This window comes from Mercenaria mercenaria, chromosome 19, assembly GCF_021730395.1.
Source record: "Mercenaria mercenaria strain notata chromosome 19, MADL_Memer_1, whole genome shotgun sequence".
In the NCBI taxonomy this organism is placed as follows: Eukaryota; Metazoa; Mollusca; class Bivalvia; order Venerida; family Veneridae; genus Mercenaria; species Mercenaria mercenaria.
Genome location: NC_069379.1, coordinates 36,836,297 through 36,856,910, shown reverse-complemented (window position 1 = coordinate 36,856,910; position 20,614 = coordinate 36,836,297). Strand labels below are relative to the sequence as shown.

At 33.5% G+C, this 20,614-nt stretch overlaps 1 protein-coding gene across 1 annotated transcript; it reads left to right on the top strand.

Annotated features, from left to right (window-relative positions):
• The first annotated feature begins 399 nt into the window (after nucleotides 1-399).
• On the top strand, nucleotides 400-13,580 carry LOC123542018 (carbohydrate sulfotransferase 11-like). The gene is made up of 2 exons (XM_053531296.1): nucleotides 400-481; nucleotides 12,358-13,580. The coding sequence occupies exons 1-2, from the start codon at nucleotides 400-402 to the stop codon at nucleotides 13,578-13,580; spliced, it is 1,305 nt and encodes a 434-aa protein (XP_053387271.1).
• The last annotated feature ends 7,034 nt before the right edge of the window (nucleotides 13,581-20,614 follow it).

The following is a 20,614-nucleotide window of genomic DNA, read 5'->3' as shown; positions in this document are numbered from 1 at the left end:
ATCAAATAAGTAAGTTTTTTTCGTTTATGAAATACGATATTAGTTATCATCATAGTATCTTGATCTTTGATGTTATATATGACTCGAGAATTTTAGCAGGCTTGGATAATCTAAGCCGCCCAAATTAGAAAAAAAAATATCCGAACAAAACTGTTTAGCGCTTTATAGTTTTTTTTTATATACTTGATCTGCATTGAGGTACTTAAGCATTCAAGACATCATACAGCGATTTTAATGACGAATAGACAAAATGTGTATCAGATTTTCCCTTGCACATAGATTTGTGCAACATATGCTATGTTACAAAAATAAGCATTTTGCAAAACCCGTAAAAAGTCACACACCAGCGGAACCGGTTATAGGTTCGATGCCCGGTCGCGTCATACCAAAGACGTAAAAATGGTGTTAGAAGCTTCCTCACATGGCGCTCAAGACGGTAGTCTTAGGACTTGTCAGTCCGGTGTCAGTATAATGTTACTGGGTGAGTTAACATATCACGTTTTTACGGAGTGATATTCTAGTGAGGCAGCACTATGAAGTTGGGCATTGTGCATACTGCTACATTTTTGTTTAATTTTTCATAAAAAGGTGATTTAACTATGTCCAAACGAATGCATTGGTAGAAATATATCGTTTCATATGGATAACTCAGTTGTTTATTTTAATTTGCCTTGGCAATTAAGTTATTTTTAAAGGAAGTTCGATAATTTTAGTGATTATGAAATACAATACAATAGGAACAGAGAAGATTTTATATTTCCTATGTTGGCACATTTAAATCGACAAGCACAGAATCTTGCTACAAAGATTATCTCGCCATTGTTGGGATAAATGCTAATGTTAATTTTCAGTGGCAAGGAGTAGTTTTTTACTTCCTTGTTTTAATGAATAAAAATTTATGAAATGTAATTGTAATATTATATAACGGTGATCATATGACATATATTTTTTTGTTTAGAACAATACATATATTTCTCGAATTACACATATAAAAAGTAAGTTTCTTTCGTTTAATATGAAATACGATATTAGTTTATTATCACAGTATCTTAATCTTTGATGTTATATATGACTCGAGAATTTTAGCAGGCTTGGATAATCTTAGCCGCGCAAAAATAGAAAAAATATCCGAACAAAAATGTTTAGCGCTTTAAAGTTATTTTATATATTCTTGATCTGCATTGAGGTACTTACGAATTCTAGACATAATTGTGAATACAGCGATTTTTAATGACGAATAGGAAGAATGTGTATCAGATTTCCCCTTGTACATAGGTTTGTGCAACATATGCTATGTTACAAAAATGAGCATTTTGCAAAACCCGTAGAAAGTCACACACCAGCGAAACCGGTTATAGGTTCGATGCCCGGTCGCGTCATACCAAAGACGCACAAATGGTACTAGAAGCTTCCTCTCTTGGCGCTCAAGACGGTAGTCCTAGGACTTGTCAGCCCGGTGTCAGTATAATGTTACTGGGTGGGGTATCATATCACATTTTAAGGCGTAATAGTTAGGCAGCACTAAAGCTGGGCATTGTGCTCACTGCTACAAGTAGACACCGTAGTTTATATAACTTTAAATCTTTTGAAAAAGACGTTAAACCTGAACACACACTTAATTCAGAGATACGCACCGGTGTCAGATAGCTAGCATTTATTGGGAATCAAAACATGTCAGGCAGGCGAATTTTAAGTGCATCGCTACTAATCCCCAATGATAACGTGATTCCCGCCGAAAAGCGAGGACGAGTCTAAGTCATGATAACTGATGAAATAACCATTCATAATGCTTGCACATTACTTGACAAGCAAATATTAGTATTTCTTTCATTTTAAATATCCACTAAGTATATGGCAACATAGCTCAGTTGGGTAAAATGCAGACTCTAATTGGGTGTAAGCAGATCGTTTTGTGGGTTCGAATCCTGAGGGTTTTTTTTTCCAGAATTTTTTGTTGTTTTTCCTATTCGTTTTCGTATTCGTTTTCATTTTTGCTTCCGTATTTTTGTTTCTTTCTTTGATGGTTTGTTGTCGAGCACGCTTGCGGTGAGCTGATACGGTCGCCACTTTCGGTATATGTGCGTGCGTGCGTCCGTCCGATTTTGTCCGGATCATAACTTTGACATGCATAGACCAATCTTGTTTATATTTCGCATTAATGTTTAACTCAATGAGAAGGCGTGTCATGTGCAAACCCATGTTCCTATCTCAAAGGTCAAATTGAAGTCTGTCCGGAGCATTTCTCCTTCATACATAGGATTTTGATGTAACTTGGCATGAATGTTCACCATTATAAGACGGAGTGTCATGCGTAAGAAGCAGGTCCCTAGGTCCAAGGTCAAGGTCACACTTAGAGGTCAAAGGTGCTGGTGGGCTCGACATTCTGCCCGTGGGCATACTTGTATTTGTATATATGTCTTTATATAACACAATAGTATGTTCATTATTTGCATTAATCAATATCATCTTTGTTATATAATAAACTATTCAGATCTGCCATGTCGCCTTTAGATACCTCTCTGTCGTGTTGTCACAGAGCTCATGAAGGAATCTTAATTTTTATGCAAAAGTGAAATAAAAATTTAAAAAATAAATAAATGTCGATGCTGAGTTTCGAACCCACACGGCAAAGGATCTGTTGAACATGGACTGTATGCTTTACCACTGAGCTAATTCGTAACTGGTATAAAATCTAGAAATATTTAGATTGTAACATGTTAGGAAAATGTTGAATTCCCTATGTTCCATTTTAATCTATTTATAGTCATGTTTGTAAATATCAAGTTATCGTTGGGGCATAGTACAAAGGCAGTTTTATTTATATAAACATATTATGAAATGACAATATTTAAACACAGAAACTATTTTGCGGAAAGATAGATTTGTTTGTTTTGGGTTTAACGCGGTTTTCAACAGTATTTAAATCATGTAACGGCTGGCAGTTAACCTAGCCAGTGTTGGGTACAAACCTGTTCTCCGCAAGTACCTGCCAACTTCCCCACATGAAAAAGAGGTGGAGGACTAATGATTTCAGATACAACTTCTTTTATCAAATCGTCACGGAGAACATTCGCCCAGCCCGAGGATCGAACCTACGATCCCGCGATTCGTAGACCGAAGCTCTCCCTACTGACTAAGCTAAACGGGCGGGTATGCGGAAAGATAGAGCTCTCAATTTTAATCACTATAAGGATTAATCAGATTTTAGATATGGCCGGGTTATTATCATTATTATTATTATCATCATTGTTATTATTATTATTGTAAACACGTTCAAATGCGCTTTACATATAGAAATGCAGCCACACAGGGCGCGAAATTCATCCTCTACTTCAGACTCTGAGCGGCCTGACCACAGGGACAGAATGAGATAAAGCCCCAGAAGTGTTAGAGAGAACATATTTAGATAAGGTATGTCCGGCTATCTTAACCTATCTCTTTGCGATTAGAAATTCTGCTATTTAAGGTGTCCAGTGTATAACACTGATTCACGCAAAGCCGTCTCTCCCGGGAAGAACCAGTACAGGCCTCTTAGTTAGGTGGGAGACACTCCAGAGCATCTCAAAAACTTCCAATGCCTGGAATGGAACTCGAACCCTGGACCTCTTGATTGACAGTCAAGCGTGTTACCGCTAGGCCACCGGTCCGCCTAGAGCTGGACATAATTTCAGACTGAAATAAAACGAAGGTTATAATTACGTCACAAGTTGGACTATCAGACTGAAATAAAAATGAAAGGAATAGTCACGTTAGAAAGTGGACTGGTTATTCCCTACCTAGCGGGTAAAGATATTATGCAGGTAGTAGATCGCCTTCATGTTTTCTTATCCTTTCCTAAGTTACAAAATATTCACTGTATGACTATGTATCAATGTATATGTTTACTATTTGGGAATAAATATGTTTAAACTAAGAGAGAAAAGCTACAAGTCAGCATTTGTGACGCCATATTTCGCGTCATATTACGAAGTGATAGTGTATGAGTGAGTTTAACTAGACGGCGTGGATGGTAGCATCCATTTCCACTACCGTCCAAGAACAGGCTCAATCAATTTTATGAAGAGATATATATCAGAAAAAAATATTCAAGTTTCTTTCTTTTTATGCCCCCGAAGGGAGACATATTAGTTTTCAACTGTCCGTCCGTTCCGTTCGTTCGTTCGTTCGTCACAACGTTAACGTTTTGCATGAAAGCACTTTACTCGCGAACCACTGCACCCAGGACCTTTAAACTTCACAAGCATTTTTCGCACATTTGCACGTAAAACAAGGGCTAAATGAGCATTATTTCACTCGTGCAATGTATTTTACATACAATAAGATACTCAGCACTCAGCACAAATCAGGACCCATTTTAAATGTCTGCAACCTACATTTTCTTGAAGAATATTATCAGTGCTAAATAAAAATTAAAAAAGTGGGGTCATGTTTGATGTAAGAAAAATAATATCAGTCAAGCACACCAACTGAAAAATTACTAGTAGCTGAAAAAAAGATACCCCAAATTATACTGGTAGTGTATAATTTAAGTTTCCATGAAACATTTTGTCATGTTGTTATTTCATTATCGAAATGCTACCTACATGTCAAGCATAGATATGTCACATGATTTTACTCCAAAAAAATGCAAACAGAATAGAAAAAATAGCTCTACAGAGCACAAACATGAGGACAATTTGCATCCGCCATTACCATTTTTATTCGAGCCATTTTTGGGGGCAATGTGCCCCCAGCTTTCAGATTTAACAAACCGTCTTTCAATTTTCTTGTCGAGCTTATGACCAACCTGACAACACAGAAAACAAGTTCCAAAGTATTTACCAAACATAACTTTCATATTGCATTTTGCAATTATATTTTTGATCCAGATATGATTAAATAGATCTATACATTTTATATTAACAACAGTATGTGAAGAAAACTTAACTGCATTATAAATATAAATTATAATAGATCTTCTTAAGCGTAAGAATAATATTTGATCACGTGATCGATTCTGAAACCGACACTTGTTTTGATCATGTGACCTATTCTGAAATCCAATATCCAGTTTCAATACGCTAAAAATGTGTTCATTATTCTGCGTGAAAATAGCAACTACTGAAATTGCAATGCCACTGATAAGCCGATAGATTATTGATTTTTTCATGCTGTGCCTCGACACTGTTGTGGATGTGTATTACCTTATGTATATATAGGAGAGATCGTGTTTGTATACAAATTCTATTTTTAGAACTGATAAGACAGTGATCTTTATCAATTTGCGGCGATCAGTACCGTTTATCAGTAGGCGACTCGATAAATATGCGGCAACATCCTATAGATCGCGATTCGCAATCTGTTAAAATATCTTTTCTGTGTAGGTGTTTTTTCTAAAATCTTATTGCAGAAAATACAGGGCAGAAATGAAATACTTTTCGCATGTCTAAGAAAATATTTTCAAGGGATATGTTATTTATAAAAAATAATACTATACAAAAGAATAATAATAAATTAAATAAAAACAGTGTTTTACTTGAAATAGAATAGGTAGAAAAAATTCATTACTGAACAGAACAGAACATTTTTTTTTATTTTGAAGACACAGATTACAAAATACAAGTATTCTGCAATAACATGTGAGCACATAAGTATTATAGAAGAAAACAATATATATTATGGGTATGAACAATCAGTTGTGGAATATCTAAATAATAATACGTGATAAAAACTTTTTCACCTGATTAATATATCATATGGGTATTGTTGTAGAAAATCAATCCTTTAACAAAAGAGAAGAGAGTTATACCATTTACAATGTTTTCTTAAGTTCAATACAGTATGACTACAGAAGTGCATTCGCACGAGAATTTCTTTGTATTAGACGATCTGCTTATATGAATGAATTACAGTCGCGCGATTTGATTCCTCAGTTTGAATTTATGACTTATTTGATTCGGGGTGGGGACGGGAGGAATTAATTTGACAGTTTGATTTTTTGTAATTATTATCTAATCTAATAATCGTCAGTAGATATTTTCTCTTATTGTTCGAATTCGTAAAGTCAACTATGAACAGATTACTTCTGTTTAAATTTACACAAACTATTAAGAATATTTTAAAGCTTAAAGGCATATTTATATACTTGGTCGGACCGTCCTTATTCTTGACTGTATATTATGTATAGTTATATATTTTGATCTCGAAATCAGCTGTAAATCGTTAATCAAAATGTCTTGTCCACAGAAATTGCATAAAAATGAACTGAATTTCAAATAGCTATATATATACTAAAATTTAATACGCAATAGAACGATGCAGATCCATAAAGCGAAATATCGGCAATTTCTTTCGTGGGGACCGGCGATTCTTGGCTATAAACAGGTTGGCAGTTATAATAAGTAAGATAAACACACCAAATTAATGAAGCTATAATTTTTCCAGATAGTTATTAGCCTAGAGCCTCTCTGTGCGTAATACAGAAGGCATGCCTGTGCAAAAAAAAGGAGAAGAAGAAAACAAACACAAAAACTGGTATGCAGAGAGACCGCCGGTGCCACGACAAAACCGAAAGTAAGTGGTTTTGGAAAAATCCATTCACATTTCGGCCTATTTATCTTTATTATTTGGAAGAATATTGATACATAAATACATACAGTGCGCTTGATATGTATGATATCAAAGCAAAAACTGGTTAAAGACGGAAAAATGTGGAAAAAGTCGGGCTAATGTTCCATGTCAGTACACCATCAACAAATTTCACCGAGTTGCGAGCAAAATCGCTGATAGTTAAAAAGTAAACACTATAAAACATAGAAAAGACAATCTTGTGTTCCGTGCTCTACTTATTTTTGAGCAGCATATCTTTGATCGTGGATTGCAGCTCGACTTTTCGCCTCCCATACCAACCTAGGCATTTTATAGTAAAGAATAGCCGGTGCCGACGCAAAGAAACCGTCGATATAGCAGATTTCGCAAAGAGTGGATATGTACTGTGAATTGGAGAGAGCATCAAAAGTTATGACATCAGAACCTTGCGGGCATGCAGTAATTTCATTAGCAACCACCACGACACGGCAAATCAGGGGAAATATGTTTTTACTTTTTTTTCTGAAATCCGACCTCACTGCAGGGCCAATAGAAACGCGCTTATTCTGGGAAAGTTCAGCATTTCCCAAACTGAACTTGTACCCGATTATTTAGTCTAAAGATCAGAACATTATGTGTATGACGTGTTTAACATATAATGTTCGAAAAATCCTTGAAAAAGGACTGAAGAAAAAATTCATTCGCAGATTTTATATTAGAAAATTAAAACGCCATATACGCTGATCAAACTGGTATTTATCTGCAGGAAAATTATCGTTTAACGTAAAAAGTGCGCTAAATACTGTTATAACTGAACGTATACACATTTTACGTATTTCATCATTTTTTCAAACCGATTAATTTTTGCTATCCACCATTCCGCGATGATAACTTGCCGCAGGTGCCCGTCATATTTTGGCCTCATTTTCTTGGTAATTATCCCTGCAGATCTACATTTATGTTACCAGTTTAATGTATTTCATCTATCTGAGGGTGCAAATGGTTTCTGATTGTGATATTTGAAGGCAGAACCACCAGATAGTTTGTTCTTTTTCCACGGGCGTATCGTATCTACATTTACTCGAACCTAACTGTATACGCCAGTTCGGTAGGTTCATTGATATGACGAATCACGGTTTTCATAGTGTTTAACGTATTTCTTATATTATGATATCGATAGTTTGAAATACAGGTGTATATTAAATAACCTAAAATTGAAACAGACAATGTTATTTTGATAAACAAACAACAAACAATATGAATAATAATATCATCATAATATATCATGTATGTTTTAAGAAAACAGTTACTGAATTTTAGCAACAGTTGGAATGGAAAAAAGGTAGATCTGTAAAATTATTTTTACAGGTGTTTGTGTGTTAACTAATGACGACTCCTTATTAAAATGATGCTTATTTGTAACAAAATAACATTCCTTTTTTTTTTTAATTGATAAGTATTGTACACAATAGAAAACAGCCTAGATTTTTTCAATGTCAGTTCAATGAAATCCTGTTCCTTTAAACAGACTTTCACATATTTTCTTTCCAAACTTTCATAAAGTGTTACAAAGTTTTCCTGTTTCTGTTAGACTGTCAAGAACACATGATGTCAAGACATAGAGTGCAAACAGAAGTATTGAAGAAATTGAAATACATCGTATAGCTTTATCTTTTTCATTTTATCAAATCTGGCAATGAAAGTTTTTTGTTTGTCGATGAACAACTACTATTGAACAAGACTAGATTTTTTATCAAAATATAGAAGTGTATTGAACACAAAGTTAACATTTTTTTTGTTGAGCACTGTTAAAGTTGTGGCCACTCCATTTCTTGCCACACACAAGTACATTACATAATGCCTGCTTGTACTTCCCAAACTTGAATGGGTTACATCAAGTCTTGATACTGCAAAACATTGCCCCCATCAGTCCTCTCAGTACTTTGATTCTATTTAGTGTCTGTATGCCTATAAACGAAAGTAGGGTGTTTATTCTGCGGACCGCTGTCTGAAATGCGGCGATATGAGAGTACCTGACTTCATTTAACTTGCATTTTACTGCATACTATTCAACACCCCCTTTTTCTGTTTTGTTGAAGCAAATGTATGGATTTTTGTGGAAAAATAGGTCTACGACAGAGTTAAAATCTAAAAACTGTATCAAAATTGTTTTGATGTAGCTGAATTTTATATGAAAAAAGAACATTTTTATTGGTATATAGCCAACACCAGACATGGAAGTGTGACCTATTTGCCCTCGAGCCAGCCACTCATTAAGAACTAAATAGGTATGTATTAACAATGTTAGATGTTAAAACAAGGTTATCTTTTCCTAAAAAAAAATCTAAAATATAGAGTATAATTAAATGTATTCCATGATAAAAACAAAACAAAGCAAAACAGAAAATTACAAAAGATTAATTATAACGCTTTTTAACCTTAAAGGAGGTCAATTACTTTTGAGCAACATCTTATGACATTTTACAGTTTTCATATAGAGATATACTTAAGGAACACAAATACTCGTTACATAAAATTTGATCCCTATTGGAAACATAAATTTTATTACTTTTTATGAAAGTTTGAAATTACCTCCCTTTTTAATAAAAAAAAAACATGGATTATTTCTTTTAATTTTAATATGAGTTCTAGTTTTACGTTTTTATTTGATAAATATTCGGATATTTCAACAACCTGAAACAAAGGACACGTTTCTAAACAGTCAGTAGCTTCGGAATTCACCTCTCTTCTATCTATCTTGGTTGCGCAACCGAGAAAGACAAAGGGAGGGAATGAAATATTTTAAACTTGCATTTTTAATCGATTTTGGCAAAATATTTACTTGTCAATGCAAATTTTTACAACTTTGATAAGGTAGTACTTAATATTCATATATGTGTTATCTACGAAATCATGTTTCCGCCATCGACTTTTCGACCAGATAGATACGCGACAACTTGAAATTAAGCGTTTATTTCAACTTGTCGCGCTGTACATTTTCCGCGAAGTTTTTAGCACGGCAATTGTCTCACAAATTTCAACTTCTCGGCAAAAACTTTAACACAAAATGCAGAGAACCGACTATCAAGAAAGGATTTTGTGATATCAAGACATCAAATTCTTTATTTTTGATGTAAAAGGCTTTAAAAATAGTTAAACAGCGCCCTGTGCAACTGCCATTCTCTTATACTTCAATTAACGTTTCAAGAATAACACCTTTCACAATTTGATACTGCTGGAGAAAAATAAAAGGTAAGGGTAGATTTCTTGAAAGCACCCCCAAACCAAGCCATAGAGCCATACATCGCAAAGTAGGCATTTGTATGACCTACATTTGTCTAGCTGTCTGTCTGGCCTCCAGATCGTACGACAACAAAAATGTTTTTTAGATATCTGGAAATAAATGTTATATTTCTTAAGAAGGCTTTAAAACTTTTTACTGATAAAGTATATGTTACGGACGCACAAGAGACTTTGCTGTTTTTACTACTTTTTACGATGAAAACCGAAAAAAAAATTTAATTTTAATGTTGACAGTGATACCGTAAAGAAATTGTACGTATTTTCAGAAATGAAATTTGGCCATATATATCTTTTTAATCATCATATTGCAAAGGCAAACAAGAAAATCAAATCATGTTATTGCCCAGAGGCCGTAAATAATTAATTAACTTCCAATGGCCAGTCTTTGTCAATTTAATTACTGCTAACAATCTTATGAGCATGCTGTAGGCTATACAATATTATAACAATTAATATTATAGAAATAATGGAAAATATGGCAGAGAAGAGAATCGGAATTAAAAATGTATGGACTACTTTTTTCATGGTCAATTCTTGGAGTGAGTTAAATTTTCTTGATGTTTAGTTATTCATTTTGTTGTTCAATTTATCATTTGATTATTTGTTATTCATAAATATTTATAGTACATATTAGCTTTTTTTGCTAGATTGTGATACACTTCACATGCTTATTTTCAAATATGAGTACATGAAAACATTTCTCATACCCTACAAATATAAATTAAGACCTCATTGATAGTCCATCGGTCCGCGTGACGTGGTCATTGAAAATGTGTTTCGTATGTATCATATATTTTTGGTAGCACAGAGAAGAAAATATTAAGTGTTATGTTATCTCAAGATATGAAAAATGAACAAACAGCATATCACAGCTTTGATATAATAATGATAATGATATTGAAATCAACATTTGTCCCAATTGTGTTTGCTTTTAGTATTTATATTGTAAATCAAAAAGTATTAAATATAACTTTATGACAAAAGCTGAATTTTTTGAAAATAGAAAAATATTTAAAAAGGCTTAGAAATCGATTTATAAGTCCTAAAATATAACCAAAAAAATGATTGCAATAATGTGAAATTAATGAAAGGTATGTTTATATCAATTATAACTAAAGTTTTAGCATTGAATTTAAAGCTGTGACTACAAAGAGGGACAAATCTTGCCTTAGTTTCAAGCAGAGATATATTTTAGTATACTTCCCTTGCAATTACACAATTGAGTGGAAATGAAAAGGGTTCTAGACACAATATCATAATTCTTTTAACAACAAAGACAATTTTGCGTTTGATTTACCTTTAAAGAATTGCTTCAAATGTTTTTATCAGCTTTTTATGGTAAAGAATTAACTTTAAACAAGCCAGTTATAAAATAACATATCAGTTGATATTTTTTAAAATGAACACATGTTGTAATACCTGACAAGTAGCATTAGTAAAGGTTCAGTTATATTGGTATATATTTCCTGTACCTACATGTCATATCATTTATTTCAGAATAATGTAGATACCGACTATGCAGTTTTCAGATCAGAGCATTATCAAGATACGGTGTGTTGCTGTCTCATGTATACTTCTGTTAAGTGTAATAATTACTTACATTTTCTCCGCAGGATACTGGCGTCTCTTCTATCTGCCTGGTACGTATGTTCTCACACTGGGTTTTCATAAACGCTTATAAAATTTTGCTATATATCTTCAAACGCGTATAACATATTACTATAATATATCTATATAAGCGTATCTATATACGCATATAAATTTTTATTATTTATCTATATAAGCATATAAAATTTTAATTTTACTATATATCTATATACGCGTATAAAAGTTTGCTAAATATCAAAATGTAGTCAGAAGAATGACGTTATTATTTCGATAGGCTAAGCTAAAACTAGTCGTACACGTTCATAAACAAGTATAAAACCTAATTTTGTCGTTCGTTTTCATCATGTTAGGCATTTGACTAAATTAGCGGATAAGAATTTACTATACACTGTCATATGGGTGATTATGCATGCACTGGAAAACTATAATTGCAATACTTACCACCGTATTCATACTTTATTCAAAGTTAAAAAAATAACACTGTCTAGCCATTTTTTTAAAGCATATCATTATTCTATATGTTGATTTACTTTAAAAGCTGGAACGAACTTTCCTTACATTGTTTACAGGTAGAAAGAAAAATCCGAACATTCCCAGTTATCAAAAGAATGGGATACTTTTAAACATTAGATGCGTGCTAAATATATACAAGCATTTTATGAATTATTTCTTATTTATATTCAATTGATATAATCTAAAAGTAAAAGGAATGATGTCACACAACATTGTTTTCTTCGTCTACAAGTATTAACTCGTCTTTAAGTATTAATAGACTTCAACGTTGAGGTTTTAAGACAACAACATCCAGGTTTAAGACCACAATTACTTGAAAACGTTTTAACTGCAGCTATCAACGGACAATTTTATCTTCCTTTTCAGAAAGAACTGCAACTTCTTTTACTGTGAATTCAACTGTCAGCGAGACGATAAACGCTGAAGACAACCAGCTGGAAACTAAAATGGTATGGTCGGATAAAACATTGTCAGAGGCAAGAGATAACGTTACAAAAATAATTAATATAACTGGGATTGAGAGAAATTCATCTAGCGTGCAGGCAGAAAGAATTAAACAAATTTCGGACGTCTGTAAAGATAAACAATTTATGTCTAATGCATTATATAGAAAAAGCCAAACTATGTATTACTACTCAAAACAATACAATTTCTCATATTGTAAAGTGCCAAAGGTAGGATCTACATTTTGGACTCAAGTGTTTAAAATTCTTAAGAATGGTAAGCATGGAGAAAATGTTTTCAAACAAGAAAGGAAACATGTGCATCAACAGTCAACACAACTTGTTGTCCGCTTCAAAAGCAAGCGGAGAAAACAATCAAAAACAGTTTTAGTTTCTCGAGACCCGTACAGTCGATTGTATTCGGCTTTTATTGACAAATCATTTTTATTTATGCACAAAAGTACGAACTATGATATTCGAAAGCGGTTTCCAAAAGATAATGCAAGTGATACTGTTTGTCCAACAGATGTTTCTTTTCAGGAGTTTTTGGATTTTATCATTTCAAATGTAAAAATGGGCAACCTGCTGAACAGACACTGGGCACCAATTTCAAGTCTCTGTCGTCCGTGTGATGTAAACGCTCATATACTTGTAAAACAAGAAAGCTTCTCCGCTGATGTTGAATATGCCTTGCGGGCATTTGGGGTTGATGGTGAAAAGTTGGATATGATAATACCCGCACTACACAACAATAGAATAGAAGATTCAGTAATTAGTATCGTTGAGACATTTTATGATAAAGTTAAAAAGGCTTGTATAGATACATATAGTGTTTCTAAAAGATTATGGAAGTCCTTTCAAGTTCAAGGTTTCCTCAAGCACGAGTTATCTTTTCCGGATAAAGAATTCGCTCATAAATTGTTAAGAAGCCAACTAATGAAAGATGTGGTTATAGACTATATAAATAGATATCCTATGACGTCACAAGAACGAAACTATCAACGACATAAAGCTCTCGTTGAAGCTTACGCAAATATCAAAGAAGAGACACTAAAAGGAATTCAGAAATTATATGAAGTTGATTTTAAAATGTTTGGATACGATATCAATCCGCCGCAAATGCGGGTGGATCAAAAGAAAGTTTGATTTGTGTTCATAGCATTTATTACATTTTAGAATCTAATGATAGCTATATTATACCATTTGAACTGAAATGTTTGTCCTACAAAAATGCAACCTCTTTACTAGTAACCTTATAGGGAAAATTTGTTTGTTATACAATGGTTGTTGTTCTCTCCGTTAACTTAGTTAAACGTTTGTCTTATCTGAAATGAAGCATAAATCCTTTGTCGGAGGTACTTAGTATATTTTCCTTCTCGCTGACAGTATTTTATACGTTATTTGACGACTTCGGCGAAATTCAGTTTCATTAATACTTTGATTTTTTATTCATGATTCTAACACAACCCGGTTTGTTTTCCTATTAAACAAAGAATACCGTGTAATTATGCAACAATTATCTTTTGTACGTCACAATTATTACGTGATAGCGTCACATGTCATAGCGGTGCCCTTGAAAAGAAACCCGTACTTACGTGTAGAATTGAAATGCATCTCAATTAATGACTTGCTCTTGAATAAAATTTGATAGTCTACGCCCTCGTGATAGATCTATAATTCCTTCGCATCTCAATTTAAACGACAAATTACTGTTTGGGATAAATCCTTTCTGAAATATTATATAGTAAGTGAATGGAAAGAGGCAAATTTAAACTGCCAAGCAACAATAATGGCATTAATGAAACGTTTGGGACTACTCGTCATTACGAACAGTATTTATCTTACGCTGATAGTTGAAATATTTTGTTTAAGGAGTGCGATAGAGTCATCATTGACACTGTATATCACTCACTGTCAGTGATTAAATGATAAAGTTCGTTCTGTATTATTGGTACTTTTTTCGCGCAGTCGGCAAGATAACATCGTTACACAGCCTGTTTGTGACTAGATACGGAAGTACAGATCTAGGTGGCGAGGTACGGATTTTAAAACAGCATTATTTATGTCCAAATTCAGAAAATGAAAAGGTATTAAAAATGGTATTCGGCTTCACTCTTGCTTGACATAAATTTCAGGGGTCTCCGTGGCCGAGTGATTAAGGTCGCTGACTTCAAATCACTTGCCCCTCATCGATGTTGGTTCGAGCCTCTCGGGGCGTCGAATTCTTCATGTGAGGAAACCATCCAGCTGGCTTACGGAAGGTCGGTGATTCTACCCAGGTGCCCGCTCGTGATGAAATAGTGCACGGAGGGGCGCCTGAGGTCTTCCTCCACCATCAAAGCTTGAAAGTCGCCATATGACCTATAATGGTGTCGGTGCGATGTTAAACCCAACAAAATAAATTATGATATAAATTTCCTTGATAGCGTATATCACGTATCCTGTCACCAACAAGCTGTGTAACTAATAATATCTCTTCGGCAAGTTAGGAATATTACTGGGGAGAAATATGATTTTCAAAATGTCATATACTCTCTGATAACGCTCATGTAACACAACCCTATTGTAGATAATAAGGCACACATTGTTTTTCTTCTTGATAGTATATTAAACATCTTCAAATGGAAAACACTAGGACTATGCTTTGAACACATTGCAACTACAGTTACCTCCCTTGTTACAAATAAGAGAGAAATGTAGGACAGCATATCGCTCAGAGCGGACGCAGTGGTCAAATGGTAACACTGACTACCAAAACAAGGGTCTTAAGCCCGAATCCCATCTCCTCTAACTAAAATCTACTAACTTCCAGAGAAAAGTCCCTGTTATGGATGCTTTAAATCTGACGTACTAAAAAAACAGAAGTTTCTGGAACACACACACACACATACGTGCGCGCAAGCACACAACAATTTCCCTTCTGGCAGTTTTGGTAAGAGTATACAATCTTTATAAGAAAACATGATGTTGATTTCATGATGTTTAAGTATTCAACAACGATAAAATGAATTTATTCTATAAACGAGAAAGCATTTGTTGAGGCGTAAAAATGAAACTATTGTAACGCCCCTGTGAAATGTTTTCAACAGATGATAATTTACAATTCAGTTGCTCTTGTGGACTCTAAAAGCTCTGATATCATTCTCCGAATTATTGTATGCAAACAAAAACAATTTAAATATATGTATTTCAAGTATTTTGTCTCTAACGCGTGCTTAAATCAATAAAGGATGCGTTTAAACGAAGAAATGGATCTCTTTTGTATTTCACATTTCTGGTAAAATATAATAGGGTTTTAAGTTAGTAACAGCCATAAAATATAAAACAATGTGAGATAAATGTGTAACATAGTCTTCAACATAAGGCTCACAAAATCCTTTTTATATTGATTATCTTTTTTAAATATAATTTCAGACCTAATTGCATACCATTTTGTACTACTTTTAGAAATACATTCGCATACACCTTCAATATAATATATTTTGCTTAACGTAAGTGGATCAATCAGAAAATTGAAAGTGTTAATATCATAATCCACTGTATCACCTTTAAAACTACAATATGGTGTACTGTTATAAGTATGACCACTATTTTTTTGGTGTTATTAGTAGTTTATTTACTACTGTATATAGCTCTTTATAAATTTTATTCACAAATCTTTACACTTTTGGAAAAGTCTTTTAAATATCCAGAGAGACATAATTAATTTTTATGACTACACAAAGATTGGTACATTTTATACAGTATTCAGTGCTTTAGGGAGTAATGTCACATACATTTTATCTATTTTCCAATTAGCTTGTGCCCTTATATATGCAGTGCAAGAGGTCGTTGGTTCGATCCCTGACCGCGTCATACCAAAGACGTAAAAAATGGTACTAGTAGCTTCTTCGCTTTGGCGTACAGCATTAAGAGGATAGTATGCTAGAACTGGTCAGCCCGATGTCATTATAATGTGACTGGGTAGGGTATCATGTCACGTGTCTACAGCGTGATATTCCAGTGAGGCAGCACTATAAAGTTGGACATTGAGCTCACTGCCACAAGTAGACACCGTCGTTTATATGACTGAAAAATCGTATTCGTATTCATTAATACACTTTCTAAATATGTTAACGAAAGATAAAAAGCCTTTTAAGATATTAGCGCGTAATGTGTAATTTTATCATGTATTTTTATTTCTTTCAAACATAAAAGAAATCAAATATTTCACTATATCGAAACAGTCATCAATCGACATATCTATCCCCAGGCAAGATTTTATTATCAATTGAAATTGAATATATATATATTTTTCTATTACTTTAAAATGTATTTCTACAGGATGTTTTATTAGCATTGTGTTTGTCATTGATATATATCTGTATCATTTGTAGTTTCTTGCGTTTTTATTTATTTATTTCTTTATTTATTTATATTTATTTATTTATTTATTTATTTATTTATTTAAGCTGGAATATGCTAAAGACTTATAAATATTTGTTCCGTTCTATTCGGTTCAAAATCATTAGTTTTCCTGATTTCCAGTACCTCAAGGTCATTCATATTTATTCGTTTGTGCTTTGTATTGTAGTCATTAATTTTCCCTTAATTGCCACATATGAAACTACGGCATTAATAGGAGTTATTATTTAATTCACATCAAAGAAATTTGCTGACATATAATTATATCTGATTTTGCCGGTGGAAAAAAAATCATAATACGGAAAGGAGATATGGCTGTTAGCGGAAACGGTTCTAATCATTATGAAATGATTCATGAATCAATATTAAATCTAAATGAAACGTCCAGTGATTTACCTATTATTGAAAGATCGAACACTGAATTCTGATTTATGACTTATATTAAAAAGGCAAGAACGAAAGTCAAATAAATGTTTGAATATGTTTTCCAATAAAATGATTTATTAATATAATCAGTTGAAATAGTTTAATATTGAGTTTCGCGAAAAAACCCCGCCCGTCTGAGTATTGTTTTGAAGAGTCCAGCTCCCAGTGGGTTAAGGTCATGGAGAAGCCAGTGCACATTGTAAGGATAACGCAGTCCACATGTATTTAGAATATTTAGAGATAAATACCTACAGTTATTGCCCTTATTCAGAGAAAGTAAAATGTTGTGATTTTGACCTTTGCTTAGTTATTGCGCATGGGCTGTGCGCTCTGCTCGACATATTGATGACGTTAATTGACTCAATATACTAAAATCTTTTCGGAGCACGAAATTAACATATTTGAGCTTTGACCTTCAAGTGTGACTTTGACCTTAGACCAAGTGGTTGTGGGTTGTGCGCTCTGCACATCGTATTCATTAGGCGAACAATTAATCTAGTTTTATGAAATATTTTGTAATGTAAATATATCTCAAAGCAAGCACACGGGCCTATACATTTTATTTACAATATTATAGGCCATATGTGTATCTACATCTGTGAGAAATTTCAATAAAACCAAAAGTAGAAAAAAATATATTCGCAATTGACTCCCACTAGGAAAACTTTTTAGGGGTCAATTATTTTCGAACCCGTCTAACAAAAAATCGAGCACACTATCCTATGTTTTCATTTACCGAATTTTCTTAGTATATTCCAAAGTGTTTGATCAAATTCTATTTTGTAGAAAAAATTATCACCCGAACGCGCAGAACCACTTTAATATCGTAGAAGGCCAGATAATGCGGCTGAAAACTAATTGCTACTACAATGTATGCATTGGTCATCTTTTGTCAGAGTGGCTCATCCTGAACTTATTGAAACTCATTAGAAAATAACTTTAAAGTCCTTTTTGTTTTGTTTAAGGTGTGACCCATGTTTTTGAAGAGTATTAAATTCCTACAATATATATATACCTACTTTGACGTAATATATTTTTCAAGGGGCATAGGTTCAAGCCCCACTGGGACCAAATTTGATTTCCCTTATATTGCTTTTTTCTAGTAAGTTTTTACTTTTTTCAAGACTTATTATTGATTTATTGTACAAAAGTGAAAAATTTTCATTTGATAAGTGATTTCTTTCTGTTCAAAGTGAATTTACCTCAGAAACAGAAGGGGGCAGAGTTAGACATCTTTTAAATACTGAGGTACATGCGGTAACTGTTCTCTATTTTGCCTTTACTCTTTAGATTACATATTGTGGAAGAACTATAAGTAGGTTTTACTTCTGCACCAATGTTATTTTTGAATGAAGTGAGCAAAATTTAAAACAGTCAAACAGAACCCGACATTAATTTTTCAATGTGGGAGTTAGAATTCTGTCTCATTAAATCCTTTTACTTGAGGCACTCTAGAAAAAAAATGATATTCACAGTTTTATTTTATGTTTTATAATTGTTTACCAATAGTTTGACGTTTCTTTTATCAAAATTAATGGCATAATGAATTCTCTGCAAACGTTTTGGACAGTGACCGTTACTCTGAAATTCGTCTCTACTTGAGCTTGAGGAAATATCATGAATTATACAAAATTGATAAAAAACGGCACGATAAAAGTTGTTTAAATTTTGCAAGTTTTTCACTGCTGTAACATTGTTTTGAACATTTGAAATATTCACCATTTAGTGGGCCGTACCTTAATTTGTTTTTGTTGTGAAGTCGGCACAACGTCAAAAATTACTTGTATTATCCCCATATTGTAACATAGTTTCCCTGATAGGCTTGACAACACTACATAATGCTACTAATTCGTGTTCTCTTCATGTTGCTTGGCGCCCCTGCCAACGCAACAACACGACATAATAGGACGCCAACAGGGCAGAAAAAATTGTAGTGCCCTTGTGCTGGCAGGGAGATAAAGGCGACAGAAACGATTTATCGTGTTGTTGTTCACGCGGGGGCGCCAACATGAAGGTACGACATGGCAGAAATGAGCCACCATCTGTTTGTGAACTACATCTTTCATAAGGAGATACAATTACAAATATCAAACGTTAATAGCATTCTGAATATCGACAGATGATAAATTGCATTTCCAGCAGCGAAAATGACATTTACGCGTAGCTATTCACAAGTGATTATTATCTTTATTTGTCTCATGTAAATTTACAAAAGATTAGCGAAATTTTTAATCTTCCATAAAATGCATTTCGTACAAATATAAACGAAAAATTTCAATGCCACAAAAAGGTCTTATTTTGCCTTCTGGGTATCATTACAGGCATGGGCGAGCATGTTGATTCAAATCCTTCATGGCAATCTCACATGACTTTATGAAGAGCGGGGCTCAAAATCAATGTAAATGTCGTTCTTTCGTTTTTTGTCGCAGGCAACAGAACGACATGATCAAACCGGCAGAAATCCGTTTCCATAGTCTCTTTCTCTGAGTAATATGCAATAATAAATCATTTGTTCTAACTGCAGGAAATCAGCTTATTAAGTTTATATAAATACGTTTCAAATTAATTTTAGAAAGAAATACATAAAATGAAGGAAATTTTTGTTCCAAATATACATTTTAACTTTTAATATTATTATTATTATTATAACAGATTTATACAGCGCCCTTTTCATGATAAATACGTTCAAAGGCGCTTTACATACAGCAAACGCAGGCACACAGGGCGCGAAATTCATCCTCTACTAGTACAGACACAGAGCGATCTGACCAGAGGGACAGAGTGAGATAAAGCCGCCCCCAGAACAGATAGAGAGAAATTATTTAGATACAGGCTTGTCCGGCTAACTTAACGAATAGACAGTCTGGTTTTTTAAGGTGCCCAGTGTATATCACCGATACACGCGAATCCTTCATTCCTGGGAAGAACCAGTACAGGCCTCTTTATGTTCCTACGGGCTAACCCAGCTATTATTTAATCATCAACACCGTCATCAGTATTTGAATTATTTGCAGTGATATGATTTAAATATATTTGAAAAGTAGTCCCACGAGCATACAAGAAAATAATTAAAGCGAATATTTCTCGTAATGAACAACTTCATTGTGAAAACAAAGGTCAGCCTCTAAAGGTCTCTTTAAAATTACTCTTTTGTGTAATTAAGATATGCTAAAAATCCTTTAATTATATTCAAATACAATAAGTTATGGATTTACTAAGTTGATTATCAGTATTTTGGTTAGACAAGAGAAGTTTTTGCTCCAATGTATTCAGACAATTCAGATAGATACAGTCAGAAGATGTTTCTCCGATCTATTCAAACAGTTTCAGGCAGAAGGTATTTTTCTCAT